This window comes from Cyrtonyx montezumae, unplaced genomic scaffold, assembly GCF_038088225.1.
Source record: "Cyrtonyx montezumae isolate F1298 unplaced genomic scaffold, pur_monq_1.0 scaffold_2, whole genome shotgun sequence".
NCBI lineage: Eukaryota > Metazoa > Chordata > Aves > Galliformes > Odontophoridae > Cyrtonyx > Cyrtonyx montezumae.
The window spans coordinates 22811826-22836810 of record NW_027071936.1 but is presented as its reverse complement, the minus strand read 5'-3'; the positions used below and the strand labels follow the sequence as shown (position 1 = coordinate 22836810).

At 35.4% G+C, this 24985-nt stretch overlaps 1 protein-coding gene across 2 annotated transcripts; it reads left to right on the top strand.

The window, feature by feature from the left end:
• HPGD (15-hydroxyprostaglandin dehydrogenase) lies at positions 1-24756 on the top strand. Of its 2 annotated transcripts, XM_065736584.1 has the most exons (7): positions 1-98; positions 200-323; positions 3617-3723; positions 14134-14230; positions 21379-21455; positions 22637-22800; positions 23871-24756. In XM_065736584.1, exons 1-7 carry the CDS (start codon positions 6-8, stop codon positions 24004-24006), a joined length of 798 nt encoding a protein of 265 aa, XP_065592656.1. In that variant the 5' UTR covers positions 1-5; the 3' UTR covers positions 24007-24756. The 2 variants fall into 2 exon arrangements, with proteins under 2 accessions (XP_065592656.1, XP_065592657.1); XM_065736585.1 differs by lacking the exons at positions 1-98; positions 3617-3723 and having other exon boundaries at positions 233-323.
• The last annotated feature ends 229 nt before the right edge of the window (positions 24757-24985 follow it).

Below are 24985 nucleotides of genomic sequence, written 5' to 3'. Positions count from 1 at the left end.
TCGCCATGCACGTCAATGGCAAGGTGGCTCTGGTCACCGGCGGGGCTCAGGGCATCGGCCGAGCCTTCGTCCAGGCGCTGCTGGGCAAGGGAGCCAAGGTAAGCAAACCCAGAGCCGCCGCCTCCCTCCCTCCGGGCGCCCGCAGCCCCCGCCTCGGCGCGGCCACGCTCAGCCTCTCCCTCCCTCCGTTCCCGGGCAGGTAGCGCTGCTGGACCGCAACCCCGAGGCCGGGCAGCAGAGCAAGGCGGCCCTGGACGAGCAATTCGAAGCGCAGAGGACGGTGTTCATCCAGTGCGACGTTACGGACACGGAGCAGCTGAAAGGTAAGGAGGAAACTGTCGGCGCGGCTCCGGCTCGACGTGCAGCGACCTGACGGTGCCCGGGCTGCCGCTCCGATGTGTGCAATTCGGGGTTCTGGAGGGCAGCCCGCTCTCAGCCCTACCGTGACTCGAAAAGGATTTGTTTCTGAACCTGTGGACGTCAAATGTCATTACCAGCACACGTGCATTTCACTGTGTTACTTGGCACATCGTAAAGAAAAGCCAAAGAAATGGTTTCCATTGAGTGCTGTGTGATATTTTTCCATGAAAGCCTCTGCAGAAGATACTTGTTATTTTATGAGTAATATATAAGAGCTTTAAAGCACGGACATGCTTTTTATGAGGCTTCAGTACAGACTCCAAGCTGCATTCTCTCATCAGAGGAACAATAAATCCTGCTCCGGGTTGCAGTGATCTTTCCATATGGCATGCTTATGTCCAACATCTGCTGCTGGAGCTGAAAGAAGGGTTGACAGAGGTTGTCACGGCACTTCAGCATGGTTTTCAATACAGATCGATAATGTTCTGCATGTGTCTGGCAGATGCAGGGCATGGCAAGGAGCTTCTCTCCTGCGTGATTGCCATTATTTATTGCCAGGATTTATGATGGTCATTTACTTATTTAGCAAATAAATCCTGCTAGAGTGTTCTTAAAATAACTGACAGTGTTGATGTACACTTTACAATATTTCATAAATACCGCTTCACTTCACTGAAATTCCACTCTTAAGAGAAACTTCCACAGGTAATGAGTCCATCAGAAACAGCTTTTGACATCACTTTAGCCGGTGTCCTTTCCCAGATTCATTTGTGTCATGCTAGATGTGAACACTTCTGCTTTTACCCGCTGCACTGTGCTTGCTGCTTTCTCAACAGTTGAGGTGGAACACAACCATTCCTCTTTCACAAACCACTGAAGCTAGTCCACAGTTCAGCGTATTGTTCCCAGCTCCCAGGTTGAATGATCACTCCCAATTTAAAAGGCTTGCATTGGAGATGCTGGACAATAAATGTGAGGAAGATACTGCATAGCAAACATTGTTTTTCATCAGCTAAGTTCATAAGCAACTTTTTCTCCAAGGGAGAGGAGTGACCCAGGAGCATAAATAAGCCTCTTAGGGGTAGGAATAGCATGTGCTGCAGCACAGCTTTTACCTCAGCTTGCTTTCTCTTACCCTGCTCCCACATTTCCCCCACTCTTTCATGCCAGGCTAGAGCATGGGGCTCCCAGGGCTGAACACTGTGAACTGGAAGGGATAGGATGGCACAGAGAGGGAAATTCTGCAACCAAGTAAGCAGGAAAAGAGCAATCAGAACAGGATTGAAGGGACAGCAAGGATCATGGGCAAGGAGTTGCTACGCTTCTCAAATACAGCATTATTCCCACTGAAGGTTAGGTAGCAGAAATTTGTAGTCATGACTTAAAATCCTTTAGGGTTTCTGGTGTGTGTTTTTTTGTTTGTTTGTTTTTTGTTTTGTTTTGTTACTGCCTTGTTTTCCTGCTATCTTGACTTGCAATTGCAAACTGCTACATAATAAGCCTAATTTCACTCACAGTTTTAAATAATTACTGGATACATCAGGTCCCATACTGCCTTTTACATTCAATGTCACATTTTTAATAATCTTCTTATTCCAACTTGAACTCTTTCAAAATGAAACAAATTAAAATACTACAACAAGTATCTGTAGGTACATAATGCTCATGTGCAGGAAATCCATTTGTCCATATCCAAGTCTTTCCTTGTTTTTTCCTGTGGTGGCTTTCTTGCATATATCCTCACAGAAACCTTCAGTTTTAAAAAATCACCTCACGTTTATTTTTACTTTCCATGAAAATTTCCAAAGCTCACTTATGGCTGTTATTTAGACGTACTTTCCACTGTTTTTCTTGCCTCTACGTTAAATTTGATCCTTTCTTTCATTTTAATGATTAGCATTTTGTATGACCATTGGCTTTTCTTCTTTATGAATCAATAACCTCTAGGCAGTGTAAACACAGAGTTATTTCACATCCAAAAAGGGAAAAACAAGTTAGTTTACAGTGACGTCTGAGTGATAACATTATCAAGAAGGCAGAAACCCAAAAAGAGAGGTTTTAAAAATATTAAAAATCCATAGTAGAGATTAAGAACATTGATGAATCTGTACAAAAAGAGCAACTGGATAAATAAAGCCTTTCCCAGCAGCTGCCAAGCTCTTGTTCTGATGTCAAGATGATGACTGTGACAAACTGCAGCAGCATTCATCAAGAAAACACTGTTAGAGTACCAAGCATCTGGTAAAATCAAAGCAAAATAAAACAAACATTTTATGTTCCTGCAATGGTTGGGAAAGAAAGAAAAAAAAAGACAAAACAAAAAGATTTATTTCAAAGCTGCTGCTGTATCCTTGATTGACACTAATTGCTGAAGATGAAAGACTGTGGAATTCAGATTTTAGGAAGGTAGTTTAATTAAGGCCTGTCAAGTATAATTTCAATATATCTTAAATAATCAAGATTTTCAGTCAATTATTAACTGATGTTTTTTAAAACAATATTTGGGGAAGTAGTATTTTGCATAATAACAAACGTTAAGTGATGAGAAACCATTTTTGGAGGTCAGAACAAGGAAGCTGTGCACAACTTCAGATCAGGTTTGCAGTCATGGAAGAACTTAGTTTAGAATGAACATGTGGAGTTCATCTAATTTGACTATTGTGTCAAAGCCGGGCCAGCCTGGATGAGTTTGCTCATTACTATGACATCGTTGCCTGTTTCCGTACACATCTTTTATCTTAGTTCAATCACTGTCACCTAGGAGAACACAGTGTTACTGTGGAAGTTTCCCTGTTCTTTATTTTCAGTTTCTTTGGAAGACAGGTCATTATTTTTATCAACAGAACAAAGATTTGAATTTGACAGACACATTATTAAAGTTGTCTGTTGCATAAAAACCTATTCATACATTTAAAAAAAACTTAATCAAGAACTACTTGTACTTGAAAAATCTGTATTAGTTACATCACTGAATAAGTCCATTCTCAAAATAAGTTAAATTCAGACCAGCCAATAAAACCATTCAGAACACATAAAGCCTTTATTTTACTTAAAATACATGAGGCCAGATCTTGAATTTAGTAATTACATCAAAGTCATACAGGATAAAGCTATAAATGTTTATATAACTACGTGCTAAACATCCTATGTAATGCAAAACATATGAGTGCTAAGAACTTTCATTTGCTCATGTTGTCAGGCATTGTAGGACTGAATGAAAAGTACTAAGAAATTTCACCTTTGGATTTTACTGTAGGTGCTTTCAAAAAAGTAATTGAACATTTTGGAAGGCTGGATATTGTGGTTAATAATGCTGGAGTGAACAATGAAAAGGACTGGGAAAGCACTATACAAATTAACTTGGTAAGCATTGACTCTTCTCACGTACTTGTGTTCAGTAATTGACACTGGAATGCACTTAACTCTCCATGGCTTATACAGATCATGCCACGTGACAGAACGTGGATTATTAGACTGGTAAGCACAGCTGTCCAAAATATTGCCATCTAATTGCATATGTATAAATCAATAAATATATGTGGTGTGGCTCTTTTACGTCATTTATCCAAGATGTATGGCACTGTGTAGAGTTACAGCAGACAATTTTCTTCTTACAAAGCCCAGTAAAATCCCATGTAGGTGTAATAATATGGCACCTAAGGCAATAGAGCTACACCTACATGAAACCAGTCTGTTTATATGAATGTTTTAGAATATTTTAGTTGCCTTTGAGATTCAGCTGACCTATATTAGAGAATTAGTTCCATTTTTGATACTACATACAAACTTGTTCATCCAAACTCCATGTTTTCTTCACCACTGAGGCAAGCATTTAACCTGAGTTTTTAATATAGGCCGTTTCACCATCATGACTAATAGAAGCACATCACTTTAAGAACACATGCTAAAACCCAGTGCATTTGACAAGAGTAAAATTTGTTTTCAGACTGTTATCAGACCTTTGACATTATCTGGCTAACTCTAGAATGAAGTCTCATTCCCTTCACCAAGTGAGACCTCAGTACCTATTTCTCAGTTTAAATTGTTGGGGTTTTTTTAATTTAGACAGTTAGGAGATCTAAGCCCTATAGGAAAGAGCAACTTTCTAGGTTAACAACATGCTGTCCAGCTTGTATTCTACCATCTATAATGTTCTAATTGGATGGTGTCATTCCTGTGAACATGCTTACAAAGTGTTATAGCCTTGGTCTGCAAGGAAAGTAGCAAAAAAATTTTGGAAAAGTGCAATGTGGATTTTTAATTCAATCAGTATTTTGAAATTTGTCAGCTGGACAGAAGAACTCAGGATATGAAAATCAAAACCTTGCTTTTGTACAAAACTTATATGGACAAAGGTATCTGAGTCACTGAGTTATAATGCCTCTGTGAAAAAAAAAAAAACCACCAAAAAACACCTAAACATGTAATGCAAGCTCCATCTGAGATAAGACCTAGAAAACTAATGGAGGAATGAATACTTTTAAAAATTGTTTTCATTTAATAATAATTTTTCTTTACCTTTTGTATCTATCCAAGGTTATTGCTTATTCTTGGAATCATACATAAAGGTTTTCACAATAAGAGAAATATATTTTCCCTTCTCATTCCTTCATATCTTCCTTAGAATTTGACTACACATGATTCTCCATCTTTCATTTCTGAAATATTCTGACAAATTAAAAATTGGGATATTTCATCCTGTGAAGGAGCTGACAATAGTGTGACATCATCAGTTCCATGCATATATCTGAGATTAATATAGGCCATAATTTAATGTAGGCAGCCATCCACTCGTCAAATGTGCATGCACAGAAAGTTAGTCATGACCAAAAAAATTGAAGCCAGTGTGAGAAACTCATCTGTCAGTGATCCACCTATAAATTTAGCTCAAAAACTGAAGGCGCTTATGGTCAGCAAATCTTGAAGATATTTAATGCCTAAATAAATATCTTAACTTACAGACTGATGTCCAAACAATTTTATAATTGCAGAGTAAGAGGAAAGGTTACCTCATGTATAACTTAAACATGATTACATAGGTTAATTCACCATAAAGTTCTCCTTCATATTTGCAAGTTGAATAAATGCATGCAGGTGACTAGAATGAGTACATTTAAAATGATTAAGCTGAGGAAACGCACAACCATATGCCTTAAATTAAGGACACTCTAAAATTCACATATCCACATTTATCTTTTAATTGCAATATTCATTATCTGTCTAATCTTGAGCCAACTGCCACTGCCAACTATAGCTTATTTCTATCTAATTACAGTAATTTCCATAAACGAAGATATTTGTGCTTCATGCTTATTAACTATGAAAAACAGAACAGTAAAAGCTACTGTATGTAATATAGTATGTTGTTCAGTTCCATAAAACTTGTTTTGCTTCTGGTAGAGAAAGGAAAAAAATATGTATGAAAAATGTGATTTAAAACCATCTATATTTCCCCAGCATAGGACATTTAAATGTTCTTTGTATTATCCCCAAGAATAGGAGTAACTTCTATGGCCACACATTTTGATATACACAACGCAAACATTTAAGAGATTAAAAAAAAAAAAAAAAGGAGAAAATCCTCTACATGCCAACCTTGGTCTTAGTGACATTATTTATATATTTATACAACAAATATTCCCTGCCCCAGTTTAAAGTACGAAGTACAAAAGTAGAGCAGTACAGAGGAAGATAAATCAGAACAAACACATATGGGGTGTGTTCTTTATGGCTAAAACAGTTCACAGAACCAGTTGGTCTTCAGGAACATTTTTAAAGAGGTGCAAGGAGGTTCCCTGATAGCACTGCTTGAGAAAACATGAAGAACAGAAATGAAGAACCAAATTTAAAGAACAGGACATACTGCAGTAGGAAAAAAGAGAAATAAGAAACAATCCTTGCTGGTATCCAATACAGATTCTTGTGAAGGAGATAAGGCAGCTTGATGGTGAGGGGAAAATCAAGAGTAACAACCACTATAATGATTTCTCTTGCAGTGCTTTCCGTAGTCCTGCTGTATGTATTTCTAGTAACACTTCTAATTAAGCATTCCAGTAGTGCCATCCATCCCCCATGACAGTGTTATCCCCCATGGTAGTGTTGACTAGATCAAAATCAGCTTGTGCTATTTTGTCAGCTACTGATGCCTACACAAATGTATGGTCTTGTTAATAGAGTGTATAGAAAATAACCTGGCAACAATATAAAAATTTCATTTTAAGTGGATATTACCTATGTAGCTTCAACAGTCTGTCACAAACACATAACCTCATACAGAAAGTCACGAGGATGCGTGACTTGCACATTCTTATGAAAAGTTCTACTTCCAGTTATCTAAAATGACAAGAGTAGTGTTTCTTTTATCCTGATTCACAAAATTTTTGCCTGAGGAATTCAGAAATTTTATAGTCTAACTTTTCTCCATAAAGTTCTCTAAACAAGAACAAAGCAAACAAACCAACAGGATCACATTTTGAAAAGTCTTAGATGCACATTAGATAAACACAGTTTGGTGTCCTGTGTCCTGAGAAACTTTCTTGTCTTGTAGGCTTTCTGGTACAGATAGTGTCTGGAATAGTGGTGACGTGGTTTAGTGGTGACATGGTTTAGTGGGTATACAGGTGGTAAGTGGATGGTCTGACTGGTTGATCATGGAGGTCTTTTCCAATCTTCTTAATTCTGTGTTTCTATGATTCTAACCTCCAAAGGTTATATATATTTACTGATACATAAATTTGGTCCAGAAAGGTTGTTTATAAGCCTCCCCAAATCCCTAAATTATTCCACTATAAAAACAAAAAAATATTAATTAACATGCAAGGGAAAACCTTTTTAGTTATGTATTTCTAAAGTTAGCTAGTTCAAATTGTTTCACAGGGAAATAATCATGAGGTGTTTTTGTTTTGTTTTATTAATACTCTATGTTCTTAAACAACAATGACACAATGTTTCTGTACTGTAATAAAAAGTTCTGAGAATTGTTTCAGGGAATACTTCTATTTTTTAAAGACATTTGAAACATCTTTTTTTTAAGAAACTTAAGGAGAAACAAAATTAGTTTTCAGACAGAAGTAGAAAAAAAATGGGTAAGTTAGCATTCTTTGACATTTGACATTCAGAAGAAATACTTTTAATAACATTTTAATTGCATTTTAATCACAAGAACAGGAGAAAAGTATGTATATATGCATATATATATCTATAAAATGTATCAGCATAAATACCAAATGCCTTTAGACAATTATTAGAAATTAGTGAGTAAAAGACACTCAAGGCAAACCAAATTTTTATTTCCTCATGTGCTGTGGAAAGCGTGGGTAGAGAGACAAACACTGACTATGAAGAGATTTACTCACATCTAGAAAGTCTTTGAAGACAGTCGCAGAAAGAGATGTAGGGAAATGGTGAAATGCTAGCTAATTCTGAGAACTTATATCCCTAAAGATTCAGGTAGTTGGTTATCATTTGCTCTGATAAATAAGTAGTGAGATCTGTCTTGCTCTCTCTGCTTACTCTGCTTGTATTGCTTATTTCCTGGAGTCATAAGGAGGTAGTTAAGATCAGTATTAAAAATTTCATGTGCAAATGATGAAGTACATTAGGAGAAGCATGAATGTGCTTATCAGCTACATATGGATCATGGTGAAATAAAATTTCTAGTAACTAGCAAACCTCACAGAATCAATTCATTTCATCATTAGAAAGGAACTATTCCTCAAAAGGCCAGCTAATGTGTCAGCAACAACTTTAAAGTTAACTAGGCAAGCTTCATCTTATTTACTTCTGGGACAAAGATGTAATGATCATTGAAGGGCTGTTCCCTTGTGCAAGCCAGATAAGAGATCTTCTGGGCGTCTCTCTACTAGTCCATACACCTTGCTTTCCTTTACCATTTTATCAGAAGAAATTACACAGGCTGAACTTTCACTTCAAAAAAATATGACCAGAACATACAGCCAGGTTCAGCAGCTGGGTATTACTGTCAGGGCTCAGAGTACAGGCAGGCTAGCAATTTCTTAACACTACTAATGTAACTACTCAATGTGGAGCTTTCTAAAACAAAACGAAACCAGTACTGTCTGTAGAAGAGTAAATGGCACAGGTAACTAGCGTATCAGGATTGCATAATAAGAAATACACCAACTTTGTTGTTCAGTGGCTTAGCTGCCTCTTCCTCCTGCATGTGATGTCAGAAACATTACTAAGTGCCTACAGGGAGATGTGGCCACCAAAAAGTGAGTAGTGATTATCTTGAGATCAGTGGCATGAGGATCAACCCTCCAAATGCATAAAGAAACACAGAGGTAGACCTTAATTGGTCTTTCAGTAGGCCAATGAATTTTACAGCTTACTGTTTCAATGTTTTTTTCACAGTAGCCAACATTCAAATATAATTTAAGACCAGTTTATCTGAACAAGCACTACCTGAGCCCAGCTACTCAAAATATAGTAATATTCCTTTACCCTTAAGGACTCTGGATGGCAAAAAAAATTTTTTTTTCTTTTTAAAAAGCCTGCATAAAAACACCTGAAACATCATGTTTCACTCTCACATTGTAGCGAAGCTACAGATCTCTGGCAAATGAACAAATTCTGTTATCCATGCTTCCTACCTCTCCCTCTTTGGGATTTCTAGTTTTCTACAGTTTCAGATGGAAAATCAAACTCAAGAGCCTACAATTTCATTTCATCTAGTAAGAAAATTAGTAGGAGTGCGAACTGACTTGAATGTTTACTAAAATCTTTTTGCTTCCTTGGAAATCTACAATAAACAGAAAATCAGTCCCACTTCCCTGACATACAGGAGAGTGCTAACATTCTCCTTGAAAATCACTACAAGCAATTAGTTGCTGACTTTTTAAGTTTGCCCTGTGCTGTTTACGAATAGTAGTTAGGGAGTTAGAAGTATTTACTTATAGATAGTCACCAACTGACAGTGTCACAGTACAAAAATCAAATGATCTTTGGTAAGATGATCTTCAGCCAAATTCCAGCTCTGCACTAGCCTGTCTTACAAAACCATGATTCAATAGCTCTTCCATTCACTGTAGGTTTAGTATCCATAGGCACAAACTACATCTGTTCAGCAACCTGTATCAAATATTCCATTTTCTCAAAGGAAGTCATACTGATGATTTAATCATCTTGTTAAGATTACGGAAGTTACCTTCAGAACTGGAGAAATGGAGAGAGAATTTCTCAGCATAAAATACTGCCATACCTGAGGAGGAAACAGAAGTGTCAGATGAGGTGTCAGGGAAGCCTTATTAAAGAGGAATATGAAACTAATTTAGAAAACCTTCCTTGAAGCACAAGATAAAAAACAACACTGTATACTAAATTACTTCCTAAAGAATTGCCATTTGCAAAGGATGACTAAAGATGTTTTGGAAGTAATCACTACAAAAGAAAACATTTTTACTATTATTATTTTTAGATTAATCTAAATATTAAAATGAAATACAGAATATGAAAACGGTCTTAAAAGTGTTATGTTGGAATACAAGAACATTGTACAATAATGGGTAGTCAGATTCCTGAAGATAGAACAAATCGTATTAGGGCTCTAATGAAAACTAGGAGTCTTATCAGAATCAGAGTTTCTAAACACTACTTCTTTAAGGGCAATTAAAACCATACAGATGTGTGGGACAGTCAGACTTGCAAGGTGCCTTAGATTTTGTAAGTTTTGTTTCTGATTTTGACACTGATAGTTAAATAGCCAAACACTTCATTATACAAGTTTCTGATTACTGACAGGATGCTTCCAATTGCAACTACAAACATTTTGATTAATGGCACAATTATTTTTTGTAGTCTACATTAGAATGTCTCGTTATTTCTAATTCAAATCTGAATTTTCCAGAAGACAATACTAGGAGATATTAAGATTTAACTGGAAAGAATCCTGAACTTTCTATTTTCTACTGGCAGGTATAAAGTAAAACTTCCTCCCTTAGGAGCATGTTCAGACCCGCAGTGTACCTTGATGGATTGTCTTCGTTATTTGCTAGAGTAAATAACTGTATTTAGATAAGAATATAAACAGCAGTATCACTGAGGTCACAGGTCTTTCAAGAACTAGGAGGACAACCATTCCAATTATTTTCAGGCTTTAAATGATAGTTTTTCAGCAGCCAGCAACAAACGTGAAAAGTCATGGTAATCAGGAGAAGTTCCTAGAGACTGGAAAAAAGGCATCATGCTCCTTTTTAAGAAGGGTAAAAAGGATGACTCTGGGAACTACCATCCTTATCAGTCTTACCTCTGCACAAGGAAAAAATATGGAGCAGATCCTCCTGGAAGCTATGCAAATCCTGTTTGACCAACCTAGTGGCCTTTCATAATGGTGTAACTGCATCAGACACAAGGGAAGAGCCACTGATGTCATCTTTGTGGACTTCAGTAAGGCCTTTGACCTAACATCCTTCTATCCAAATTGGAAAAATATGGATTTGACGGGTGGACTGTTCAATGGACAAATAACTGGCTGCAGATTGAGTCCAGAGAGTGATGGTCAGTGGCTCAACATCTGGATGAAGATGAGTGGAGTGGACTCTTTAGCAGAGTCTGTGATAATAGAAAAAGGGGAAATGGCTTCAAGCAGGTAGATTTAAGTTGGACATAAGGAAAAAGTCTTTTACAGTGAGGGTGGTGGGGAACTGGAACAGATTACCTAGAGATGTAGTTGATGCCCCATCCCTGGAGACTTTCAAGGTGAGGCTGAATCAGGCCCTAGGCAACCTGATCTAGCTGTGGATGTCCCTGTTCATTGCAGGGAAGTTGGACTAGAAGATCTTTTAAGGTCTCTTCCAACTCTAAGGACCCTGTTCTTTTAATTACATAACCTCAAAACATCTTCAGTTTGTTTTAGTTTTTAGAAAGGCAGATGGGAAACATAATTGATTGTATCCCAAAACCATAAATGCATCATCCTTTGACTTACTTTTTATTGTATATTTCATGACACAGTGAAATAGCAGTTTATAAGCTTTCTTCTGGAATGCTAACAACCATTTTGTTACATCCCATACAAGAGGAAGTCTCAGACTGCAATTTGCACTTTTCCAAAGATTAATCTTTAATATCAATTCCCCCAAAATATATACACCTTTTTCTTTGAAAAGCATCTTTCTCATCTTAATTCTTGGCACCCAGACAGGAAAGTCAGCCTTGGTTTGTTCACTCAGCTGGGTCTATGGGCTTGGCTGAACTTCGATTCTAAAAATGATGAGTGTTCAGACAGCTAAATTCTTCTCACCCAATCTATTTTATTCAGAGTTTATTTCCAGAATAATTATTTGTGTTACAAGACCAAACAACAGAAATAGCCATGATCAAGTACACTTATTGAGATGTTCCATGAAAGGATAACAGCAGATACTAGGGTAATATCCAAATGAAAGCCTGCATTAATTCTGAATACAATCTCTCAAAATATCTACAAAAAAAGGCTTTCCCCAGCTCAGCAAGAGATACTGCTAATGGGATACAGAGAAGAAAAAAGAGCAGTAATATGATTTCAGTATAAATATCAAGCTACTCACTATTCCCATCTTCTACCTGTGGTTTGGCCAAGGACTCATCTTGCTCTTTTGTCTCTGAATTAGAAGGCTGGAGGAATAGAAGAATCCTCAAGGATCCCCAAGCTGCTTCCTTCTCCTACTGATTTATTTCCTCTCATCATTCTAAATGGAATTCTTTTCTGTTCAACAGGCTGGGCCACTGCTCCAGGGCATGATAGGACCTGCACGTGCTTTCTGCAGACAGCATTAACCCTTGCTTTTCTAAATTGTCTTGTATACGGTTTATCATATATAGAGACACAAACACCATCCATCTTTAATACTAAGTCTAATTTTTCTATTAAGCTGTTAATTAGTTCATCTTCAGAATCAGTGTATCTTACAGCAATGATACCAGGCATAAATAGTCTTATTTTTCTATACATTCTTTGAATTTTAAATGTGACAGTCAAAGTTAAACGCTCCAAGACTAGAGTTGCAATGGCTCTGCTACATTTCACGGCATACAAGAGAAATCAGATTTAATTTAGCAAGACACTGAAAACAGACCTTTGAAAAGCTTCTGTTAAAGTATTCAATAAAAAGAATTGTTTTTATATATAAATCAAGATGTTACTAGTGATATACTGAAAATATATTGATTTTGAAAATATAAAATACCGCGACTATAGAAAATAAAAAAAATAAAGAGCTGATTCAGTATCAATATTAGAAAGCAAACTTTGAAATGAAGTTTCATGTTTTTGTATCTGTATCACTGTGCAGTTCAGATTCATGTCACCTGGATACAGAAAACAAACAAACAAACAAATAAACAAATAACTGGGAGACATGCAGTCTTCCAAATACGATTCCTGTTAAAATCAGCATGTACATTTCTTGTAGACAGGAAACAGAAATTAAATTAAGAGTGTTATTAAAAATGTAATGTAGTACATGTCTTTAAATTATCCAATTTTTTTCTTCTTCTTTCCAGTACTATTAACCACTGTCCATTAGGTTTTAATAATATAGTTTGGGACATTTCTACCTCAGTGATACAAAGTCCTTTAAACCTTCCCCTGGCATGTATGTAGACAGATTTGTAGGACCACTTTATGTGTCAATAGTCTTAGCTCTAGTGAAATAAATAGCACAAAAAATAATAATAATAAAAAAAACCAAAAACCACAAATGGTGTTCTTGATTAAAAACAAACAATATTTCTGGAAATAAAGAAGTGATTCAATTTAGTTGCTCCTTTTTTAGCTGAAACTGCAAACCAAATACAAACTGATTATGCAGAGATCTAATGGTAAATAAGCATGAAATTCATCACAAATGCAGTAATATTCCAACATTTCACTGAAGTTATTATCTCTCACTTAGGACATCACCACAACTTTCTATGAGTACTCATTAAAATCTCTGGTAAAGGAACTTACCTTCTTGGGAAGACTCATTTGCTTTAAATATCTTAAGTTTGGTGGGATTATTCTGGGCAGTAGGGTTCAAAACCATGTCTCAAGCAATGAATATAAGTTTCAGCAAAACTTTCTTCTTTAAGTTCTTTCTTAAAAACATAAAATACATTTATATACTGTGGTTAAATTATGCTAATACCTTCTTTCACATCTTGTAGAATGTTTTATTTATTTATTTTTTCCTTAGCTGCATTTGTCTGTTTGAACTAACCTTCCTTTGAGAGGAATGGTAAAAATGCACTAATTTCAGTCAGTAAATACACATTTTTGGATCAGAAATAGATCACATAACTTAATTTTAAGAAGTGCAAGTTTTTCATGTTGTGAGTCAAATGAGGCAGTAAGTGTCAACATCTTGTAATTCTGTCTGTTCATATTCTAAAATGAAGAACAATTCATCTCAGTAAACACTGAAATTACAATCTGTTCATCCACTTCTTATATCTTTGGATAAAGCGTGTATTTGGCTTATAAATTATTTTCTTAATATAGATTTTCTTTCCTTGACAGCACTTATTTCAGGCTGTATGTTTCAAATTATATCTTTATGAGAAAAATAATCAAGCTAGTACTGTTTTATCCACAGTAATTTTGCTTTGGAAATTACTGAGGTGAATTACTGTGGAATGTCTTCTGTGTTTATAATCTTCAAATTATAAATAAGACCATAAGTCAAGTAAAGCACGATTACAATTAAGTATTACAATTAAAGCAAGATTAATTTTTTAGGAGTAAAAAAAGTAGCACATTTTGAATTTAACCATATTTTTTCCGCTTTATGTCAGACATCTGTGATTAGAGGAACCTACCTTGGCCTAGAATATATGAGAAAAGGAAACGGGGGTGATGGAGGAGTTATCATTAATATCTCATCATTGGCAGGTGAGAATACTTTCTATATAAACACTTCCTATTCATTGCTTTCTTTCTACAATAGATAACAATGATTGCTCACACTTTTTCTTCTTTCCTACGGCTCTTCCCCGTTTATTCTCATTTTGAGCTAGTTTTTGTCATAGTAACAGAAATAGTATCAAAGGACCATAACTATCTTTTGCTTTGAAATATTCAGTAATTTTCCTAGCTTTTCAGTCCCATATTTAATAACCTAGAGAATGATGTAAATGTTGCATCAGAGTTATTTTCACATTCAGCAGGACAATACCTAACTAGCCTTAATTCATTATGCATACTTAATACTATTTAGTAACGTTGCTAAGTTACAATAGTATGCACTCAAATGTGGGAACCGTAGTCTAATTTATAGACCTAGGACAGCGGTGACCTAGGTCCTGACTGTGGACGAGGATGAGTACAGGATGGGTATGAGTGCTCTGAGTACATTAAATTAACCTGTAAACTTTTTTTCTGCAAGGAGAAATCCAGTCCACTCCATTGACAAAAATCATGTGGAGGATCTGATTTTACACATATGTGTGCTTCATATGGGCAAGGGGTTCTTTAGCAGAAGTCTCTACATGTCTGACACCACTGTCTGACACACTGATAGTAAATCTCCATTGGCTCAAACTGATCTTGTATTGAGACCAAATTAACCTGAACTGCTATCGCAGTAAAAGATTTCATCAACACAAGTAAAAGATTATACATTTCTAGAGAACTGCTGATGCCCACAGAATGCTTAAGAAAGGGCAGAAGTAGCAAGAACTTTGATTCCTGTTCTAGCTATTCTGAACTGATTAAAAATATTTTGCTTTTATGATCTAACAGTTTGCTTTTCTTTGGGTTGTGTCATTTAATTACTATAATTTGCATTTATTTCATTAACATTATGCTCTAATTATTACGTCCATCTATCAGAAACAGCCTCCTTTGCTTTGTCTGCTTTTACAAGTCTCCCATGTAGCAACTGCTTCCATGAGGAAAGCCATGTTATAAAAGCTGACACACACTAACTTTTTATAGTTTATTTGCTTTTCATCGCTCGTGCTTTGTGACTCTAATTCTCCTTTACAGTCTGAAGGTCTAAGTCCCTCAGCTCACTCCATATACAAAAGGCAAGCTGCCATTGGCTTGTTTAACATTCCTTGCAAGTGTTTTCTTTTCTCAAGGCTAGCTTCTGTTAATGATTAAATTTTCAAGTGGTTTTAATTCCACCCCCCCCCCCATATAAGATTGTATCGGCTGTGCTCTGCAGACAGACAGTAAGCATTCCCATGTCTCACTGAGCAGCAAGAAGAGCTGCTATATGCAGTTCTTGTGTAACATTCGATAACATTTGCTTCACATGTTAATTAGTTTCCAGTTCTTAATCATTGGAATTTTGCCAATGATTGAACTAGAGACTGAATCAAGCTTTTATTGTTTTATATTTCCAAAGAACACACACAGACCTACTTAAATGCTTCCTATGAAATGGATGCTAGAAGTGTTTGGTTGGGTGAAAGCCAGCGTCTCCACCATCTCTTTCAAACATTGAATCTTTCTTTAGAGCATCCATGCAAGACAGAGCTTAATGAGGGAGGGACAGAAATACATAAGCTTGTGTAGCAAATACTCATCTCCAATCTCAACATTTCTCAAAGCTAGGAAACAATTTTATGGGATCTACACATTCAGATCAAGAGGAATTAATTTCACTAAAGCTCTGATATAATGCGAAACAATGTGGTTTACTGCCAACTTGCTCCCACACAAGTGAATGCCAGTGGTGGCAGGATTTTAAATGCATCATTATAAACTTAATTTCAAATTTAAGAAGTAAATTTTTCTAAAACCCATTATATAGGAAAGCACTTATGTTAGTGGTTTTTTTTTGTTTGTTTGTTTTGTTTTTTAAAAAGAGTAGATAGAAGCAGCAGGAACAAAACAAAATACTGAATTTAACTCACAAAATTAATTATATGACTAAATTTCACACTCTCATATTCTTGTATAATAACCTATACACTTTTAGTAAATTAAGAAGAAAAGGAAATCCATGTGTGTAAGCTTTTTTATTGTTTTGTTTTGAGAGAGAGAGCTTTCAGGCTGTCATGAAATTGTTTTGCAAAACTGAACTTCTATTTGCCTGGATTCTACCAGATTTAAAACAAACGAACAAACAAAACCAAAGTATTTACAGAGATATATAGAAATATAGTAAAACATTTAGCTTAAAACATGCTAGTTTAGATTGATCAGTGAGAAGTTATTTGAAGTGCAGTCTTTCTGGCATGTACAACTGATGTATAATCATATCAACAGTTTGATTCTACTTCAAGCACTCAGGCTCCAAGCAGCCGCTTTTTCCTCTTATAGAAAGCTTCAGCCAAAGGAAATGCATACAGCATTTCTTCACAGCAGACACTTCTTTAGGATCTGACATATATAAGTATATATGTATAACAGAAGAAGAAAGCTACAGTTAACTTCATTTGAGTAAGGACAAGACTGGGTCACAATAACAGAAAAGAGTAAAGGTGCAAACAGCTGTGCAAACAGCTGTACAGTTGAGCATCCAGTTCAGCATCACAGAAGAATTTCTATTCCCTCCCATACTTAAAGAAGATGCTGAGCAGAATCTACCAAGACAAGATTAGAAAATTAAAGAAATTATTCACTGGAGAGTTTGGTTTATTATTATGAAGTTACCTAATAATGATGCAGTTTACAATGTGCTTCGTTTTTTGGCACAGATCACAGCTGACATATTGAACATGATCTTTTATTTCTCCACACTCTTAAGAATAGGATATTATATAAACCCCTTTAATCGGTTCCCTCGTCACTCCATAGGATCATCATGCCTCTAGCTCATTTCTCTGCTTACATAACTGCCTCTTCTCAACATGCTTTGACTTTCAGAAAATGTGAGCATATCCCACAGTACTTATCCAGACTTCTGCCCCAGGGTGACAAAGGGGATTTCTGTGATGTGGTTTGAAAAAACATTTAAATAAATATGGCTACATCTTGTATTGTTATTTATTTGTAAGTATTCTATGTATTACAATAGGCTGTCATTGTTATACTTCATAAAGCAAACCTAATGGGGTAAGGAAACAAATCACTTTGGCAATATTTTCCAGTAAATAGAAATGCACCCATTTGGCTTGCTTTATCATAGGTTCCATCAGTTACCCAAAACCTATATTTCAGCATCTTCACCTCTTTCATTAAAAAAATGAAGTTAAATAAAAGTATAAATTCAGGATGGTATAAGATATTGAGGTTATAAAAAACTGAAAAAAACTGAATAGTTACTGAAAATAAGCTTAATCCCTGCATAATCATGGTATAGAAGCACTGCTTTCTAATGAGCTCAAAGCTTCTGTGAGATGAACAGCCATGTTAGAAAGCAGGCTTTGGTTTCTTAACCTCTATGGTATACTCATACAAACACAAAGGACACTTATGAAAGAATTACTGAAACAAAGATATTATCAAGCAGAAACAAAATTTGTCTCAAGCCACTGAACTGTGCACTCATGAAGAAAATAGAGGGTAGAAAGGTCATATAAAAGCTCATAAATCTTATTCAAGGAAGGAGATGTTCAAAATTCAAAAGATGGCATGTTCAGTGGGAAAGCATACCTGGAAAAAGCCCTAAATCTATATTAATTAAGGCTATTCAGACCATAGAAAATAATGGTTTCAACAAAGCTTACTGAAACAGTTCAAGCTTATTGATGCAATTCTCCACATCCCATATGAATTTATCAAGATGTAGACCATGAAACTTAATAAAGAATATTTACCATGATAAACCAGCAGCTGTGTTGAGAAAATGAAATTCATCTGAAATTATTCCTGACACCTTACCAAGGAAAGGACTACCAAATAACCAAGGGAGCAGGCTGCCTTTTATCCTGCCAAGAATTGAGAAAAGGGAAAAATTGTGCAGGACTAGTGATGGCCTACCAATATTTTTATGGTAATCAAAAGAGAACCTTCAGTCATTATGAAATCATATCAAGTTCACCAACTAGTTCTTGATTAGGATCTTTTGAAGGGGAAGGAAGATTCCTGTCCCCCTTCGTGTAATAGTTCTGTACTACGACAACAACCAGACAGGGGGAACTCTAGGTATAGTTGACTTCCCTTGCCCCAACACACTGCTTCCATCATCATCCATTAGAACATTCTCCCCACGCACACTTTTTTGGTAGATAATGTTCTCCAGCCTGTTTCAGCAACACTGTTCTACTTTGCATAAGATAATTAAATATTTACAGAAGCATCAAATAGGATCCAGATGTTCTAACAAATGAATGCCCTAACAAATACACTATGAAAACATGCTCATGCACTGGCTGAATACTCAGGCAGAACAGAATCAATGTCACAGAGTAGCTTCCAAAATATTTTCTAGCAAAGCCCTTAGGACACACTGTGAACAGATACAGCTTCAGCTCTCCATGGGGCTGGGGAATGGCTCAGAGCTGGAAATCCCACGCTGTGGTACTGGGTGCTGAAATCAGGAATGGAAGCACGTCAGGATTGCTATTGTAAAGGATGCAAGGACTAGTTTTTAATTGTTACTACTTTGGCTGAGAGTGAGTTGATTTCTTTGTGATTCTCCATTTTAGCAAAATATAATTTCAGTTATTCAGAATGGCTTTAATGTTTTGATTTAAGCAAAAGATGAGTTATTTGTTCCGCTCTTCCTGCCAAGTTATTCCTGCTGTCTTTTGACATTTAAGTAAGTCTTTGAACCTTCTTTCACTTCATTATAGTGAACTGTGCCCTTCCTTTGTTTATTTCTGGACTTTCCCTTCCTTTTCAAGTAAAGTAACTTGTCCTACTCTGATTTACAAAAAAAAATAATAATAATAATAATAATTGAATTTTTCCTTTGCATTTCCAAGTACATTTTCTCTTATGTGTATCTGTATCCATTACATGTGGCCACATTAGGATTGCTTTCATCTTTAAAACACATAAAACCTCTTAAGATTTAAAAATAATAATAATACCATAATACATACGATGAGACAGTATTCCAATATTTCTAATTATCATGAGGAATGGTGATGATGGATGACAATTAGAAGTCACCAGAAAGGGATATTGTGATCACAACCCATAAGACACACCATGGAAAATATTTTACTAAATCAGACTCTCAATCAAAAGTGTAATGAATCTATGTAAGCTATAGACACAACTAGTCACAAAGTTAAGCTGTTCATTTCCCATCACTGAACAGTGCTGCTTTCACTGGCTAACCAAAGTGGCATTTAAACTAAGACAATACCTTGAATCTTGTCATGGTTTCATTTAATGCTTTCTCATTAAGTCCTTTGGACAAAGCGGATTCTGCAGCAAAGAGCCCACACGTCTCTTAAATACGTTGTTTTCTTTCTGTCAAATCCACGCTTAAGAGCTGAGTATTGTATCTATCATCCACTGAGATAAGACACACTCTTCTCGATTCTATCATTTAAAGATATGAAATAAACAATTTCCTTTAAATTTAAATATGAAGGCATCAAAATCAAATTTTACAGTACTGCATTGAGGAACACAGACAAATGTCATCCCTTAACTATAGGACAGGCAGTGTTTTGCTTACTTTTCACAGGAACTTCACTTTCAGGTGGAACCAGAGTATCCATATGGTCCAGTTCAGCTGTTACTGCACAGCAGATGTCGTTGGCATTATGTTTAAAAATACATTCTCTACTTGATAAGCTTTTTTCCCATCAAACTCAGTGTTACTAGAATTAAATTCTTAACTTTGTTGTCTCTGCTCCTCTTACTTTACTGTAAATAATGATTTTATGCTCTTCCACTCTCATCACAAAGGTTCACAATCATGGCAGTCACTTTACGTTTTGGTTCTCCTTTTCCTTACAGAACACAGCAATATTATTCCCAAACACTGTTAGCTTTTTTTCCTGTCCCCTCCTAAATATCATGCTGGGTTTTCATTTCTGAGTGGAGGCCACTATAGGAGGTACCATACAGTGAAACCCATTTCAGACAATCTAATTCTAGAAAATGCTTTGAGAATATTTCCTATCCATACCTCTGCTTTTGTTTCTTTCTCAACAAGGATTTCATCTTATTCTTTTCTCTGTGTTTAAACACTCATCTCCATACCCTCTAGTATGGAGGAGGTCCTGCATTCATTTCTTTGTGCTTTTTCCATTTGCTTATTGCAGATTGACCTCCCTATTTCATGTAAGTAAGTCTTTTCTTAAAACCATCATCTATGAGATATTACTGGAGCAGCACTGTAGGTAAATTTTACAATGCCTCTGATTACACGTTATGTCTGAATTATTCTGTTATACCTGCTTCTTTGAGCAAAACCCACTGTCCAATATAATTTACTCTGTTGCAGTACAAGCCACATTATCAATTAAACAACACTATTTCATGTACGGATGTATTGGCTTACTGAACTTCAGCCAACTGAGCAGCACATTCATACCCTCTCACACTAGGATTTAGGGGGAACGCTTTCTCAGTTGTTTTGTTTTTGTTTTTTTCCACTATCTGAGAGAAACAATGTAAGCAAGGGATTCAGGACAGAGATTTTGTTTATTTATTTAGTGAAGTATTACTAGCATACTAGTAATTCAGTTACAGTAGCCAAAATTGACTTTACTATTTCCCTTATCTTAACCCACGTTTCTTCCTTACAATCACTGCAAATGAATGCAGGTGTCCAGTTTGCGTTTCAGCAGTTAAGGTTTCAGTAATGAAAGTATCTAAAATACTCTTCATATATTGCAATTCATTTAAGAAGGCTCCAAAATTCTTTTTTCTTGAGTGTTTCCTTTCAGGTTTTGTCCTCTATTTTTGTCTTACTTCAGAGATAGAACTTTTATCTTAAAATTATACTTTTTTTTCCCCATTATTTCACCTTTGATTCCCTGTGTTTTCATCTATCTTATCTCTGTTTTTCCCACTTACCTTAGATTAAAAAACAGAATTTGCAGATTTTTAATAAACTATTCTGTTGTATTTCTATGAATTGATCACTTTTTTTTTTAACATTACTAACATACATTTGTGTTTAAGGTCATCATAAGTAGGGGTACCCAACATCCTTATTCAGATAACTTTCTATTTTAAAGGACTCATGCCTGCTGCATTCCAACCTGTGTACTGTGCTACAAAGCATGGTGTAATTGGATTTACACGCTCAATAGCAGTAAGTATGTTTTTGAAAACAGTATCAGCATCTCCTAGAGAACACACTGTTTTTCATGCTCCCTCTCTTCTGTTACACAACTGGAACAAACTGTTTTAAAGCAAATGAAGAATCTGAAGTGCTTGAGGGTCCCTCCTTTCACAAAGGGAATCTAAAGATGAAATAAGTAAATTATTTATGATCAATTTGAGTTTTAGAAAGGTTTACTGAGAAAAAAAGAAATATTAATGTAGTTTAAGGACAGATGGAGGAGCCCAGAAGTCATAAATTCTTTTCCAAGCCTTAGAAATAGTTTTCATAACTCCACCTCAATCATTTAACATTTTGTTTTTCTTATTTTTAAGTCAAGTTGAGGACACTGTAATGATAAATATGTGCTAAAGTATGGAAAAAGTGACTAGAACACAAATATGTTGATCGTTATTTATTCTTGCCAACTCTTAACACGCTAAAATGTAAAATAACACAGTCAGGATGGGACATGTTAGATGTTATATGAGCACATAGTGAATCTTAATCTGGCTACAAAATTTTCCAGTTAAGTTGAACAAGCTTATATGAGAGAAAAATTTGGAGAGAGTAAAATATGATTTCATTTTCATGGATTAAGCTTAAAGAAGATAGACTATTTAAAAAAAGACTCCCATCCTAATTTCCAGAATAAAGCACCTGAAATTGTCATTTGCATGATAAAGATTTTACTCCCCACACAAATCACTCTTTTTTAATCTTAAGGTAGATAGATAAGTACGGTTAAGCATTGCATGTCACATACTAGCCACCACACAATCCAGAAATCTGGTTTTCCAGGTTTGCTTTCTTATGAGAGTGTAATTAAACTATATAAAAAGTTCAAAAATAAAGGGTTTTCCAGAAAATTAGAAAAAATGCTGTCTCTCTGTTGAACATGATAGAGTTGAGGAAATAAAGAAAAGTCAGCAAAGAATTACTGTACTTATCAGGGAACACAGTACAGCCTAGCATTACAGAGGTAGAAACTATATAGAACTTCAGTTTCTTTTCTTTTCCAGACCAAAAATGCAGGCTACCTTATCACGAAAAAAGAGAATGTCATTTACATACTGACAGGAAGGGTTCCTGTTAAATGTTAAGATACTTAACTACACAGTACACTTTAAAAAAAGTGTTGAGGATGAAGCCTAACTCTCTCTCTTTTCTAGTTAGCTGCTAACATGGAAAACTATGGTGTGAGACTCAACACAATTTGTCCAGGATTTGTCAACACACCAATTCTTCAGTCAATAGATAAAGAAGAGAATATGGGACAATATTATTCATACAAGGATGAGATCAAAAATATGATGCAGTTCTACGGTGTGATGGAGTAAGTCAAATCAGATATACTTTTTAGTGACATATGTAAATAAAGAACAAGCAGAAGTTTGCATTTTCAATTAATTCTCAACAGACAAAATTAAAATAATGTAAGAGAAATGCTGCTTCAGGCCAAATTCTATCAGTTGTGATATCCTTCAAATAAAAGAGTACTGGAAGATACTTAAGGCTGTTTTAGGAGCATCATCTACATTGTGATACTTCCCTTTATGCATTTCCAGTTCCAGCAAAGTGCAAATCAAATTCCTGACTTAAGGACAGTACATTAGCTTTGAATAGTCCTTGGTGGACCAACTCATAAATTTGTTAAATCAAAATCTTTATGAGGTACAGATAGTATCATTTGTATTTGGTTTCCACAGAATTTGGAGGTGAGACAAATAGAAATCAGACCAAGTATTGGACTAAATTTGTAAGTGTACAGTAGAGACAATGGTGGATCAGACCAGAGTTACCTTGTCCATTAGGGAATTGCCAAGAAGGACCAAAAGCAGACTCTTATGTAAAAGAACAAGAAAAGCCTAATGGGACTTCTACTTTTTTTTAATACTTTTGCAGTTTCTTAACAATTTTTTGCTAAAAAAGAAACCTGTGTTGTTTTGCCCATTGTTCATATCTAAAATATATTTCATCTATTGACCATATCCAGCTGATGTCACCAAGTTCTCCCTGCAATAATTTGTATCAGTCCTGCTACAATTAAACAAAATAGAAAGGCAGTGAAATGCTGCAGAGGGTGAGGTATGGGCTACTTCTGATCCTTACCCCAAAAAAGAAAACCAACAGAAAGCCCAGAAGTACCTGGATGGCCTCATGAGTTTAGCAGTACCTGCAGCAAACAATACTGATTTGCAAAGTTGCAGCTTTATGCTCAATCTCCTGGTTAAGGAGACTGAATTTCTCTCCCAGAAGAATACCTTTACTTTTATAAAAACAAATATGTTTGAATATCAGGTTAAGTTTCAATGTATATAGACTTACCTTTTGTTTTTATAATCCACCTTTTCACAGTCTATTACGTCATCATTATTGAATAATATCCTCATTTTCTTTCTTTAGCCCATCAATAATTGCTGAAGGACTGATAACAATAATTGAAGATGATACTCTGAATGGAGAAGTTATGAAGATTACAGCATCCCAAGGGATTCATTTTCAAGAATACAGCCAAACACCTTTTACATCAAAGAGATAAATCTAATAGTTTAATTAAGTTTTGATCTTTAAAACATAAACTTTTGGAAAAAAGGTTAATGGTGTATTAAATCAGTGACTGTATTCCAACATTCACACCCCAATTGGAGAGATGGAGAAGAATCCAATCTGGGGAAAATGTTATCAACTTATTTGATTCCATATATGCTAGAAATATTTATTCCGTAGAATATACACACTTCTCTGAAGACTTCTGATTGCATAGTAACAGGGGCCAGTTTTTTCCTTCTTGCAGTTCTGTGCAATTATCCAATCTATATACTCCATGTATATTTTGGTGGACCTGACTTAGTATAATTCTTTCCACAGAAGAAAATGTGTTATTATTTACCTCCTGAATTCTTCAAAGTAAGAATTAAGTTCTGGATTCTAGAACAAAAATATACCTTTAAAAATTAAGAAATTACTTTTTCTTATAGAAATACACAAAAATAGAACAAGAGGCAAAATTCTTGTTCCTCATTTATACATACAACTAAATATGTAGCATATACATAGAAGAACAGATTTTTCTCTTCTTGGATTATAGGTATTTATAAACTACTTCTAAAATATTTTATTTTCTTTTTTATATATAAATATATATATAATAATGAATTTTCACTCTGTATATACAAATATGAATTCTTTGGCATTGATTGAAATGTCTGTTTGCTCATTATATCTTTCTTTCTGAATCTTTAAATCTAATTTTTTGCCTTGACCAATAAAAACCTGAATTCAATCCTGAGCAATCTGGTTGTTTCACTTTTGTGCATACCCATTCTAGCATCATTCCAGCACTTACTTTTCACTGGAACACATCATACAAAGGCAATAGAACCGAACTGATGAGTTTCCTACTTCCTGTGCTCCCCAGGACTTTCTGAATCTAGTTCAATCCCAACTATAAATATGAAACAAACCTTAGTACCCCATGGGCTATGAATCTGAATAAAAATAGATTTTAATACAGTAAT

Bases quoted from the DNA above. Each gene is read 5' to 3' on its own strand.
- HPGD (XM_065736584.1), top strand. From the start codon at position 6: ATGCACGTCAATGGCAAGGTGGCTCTGGTCACCGGCGGGGCTCAGGGC. The intron at 99-199 runs GTAAGCAAACCC...GTTCCCGGGCAG, and splicing joins TGCTGGGCAAGGGAGCCAAG to GTAGCGCTGCTGGACCGCAA. The intron at 14,231-21,378 runs GTGAGAATACTT...TCTATTTTAAAG, and splicing joins TAATATCTCATCATTGGCAG to GACTCATGCCTGCTGCATTC.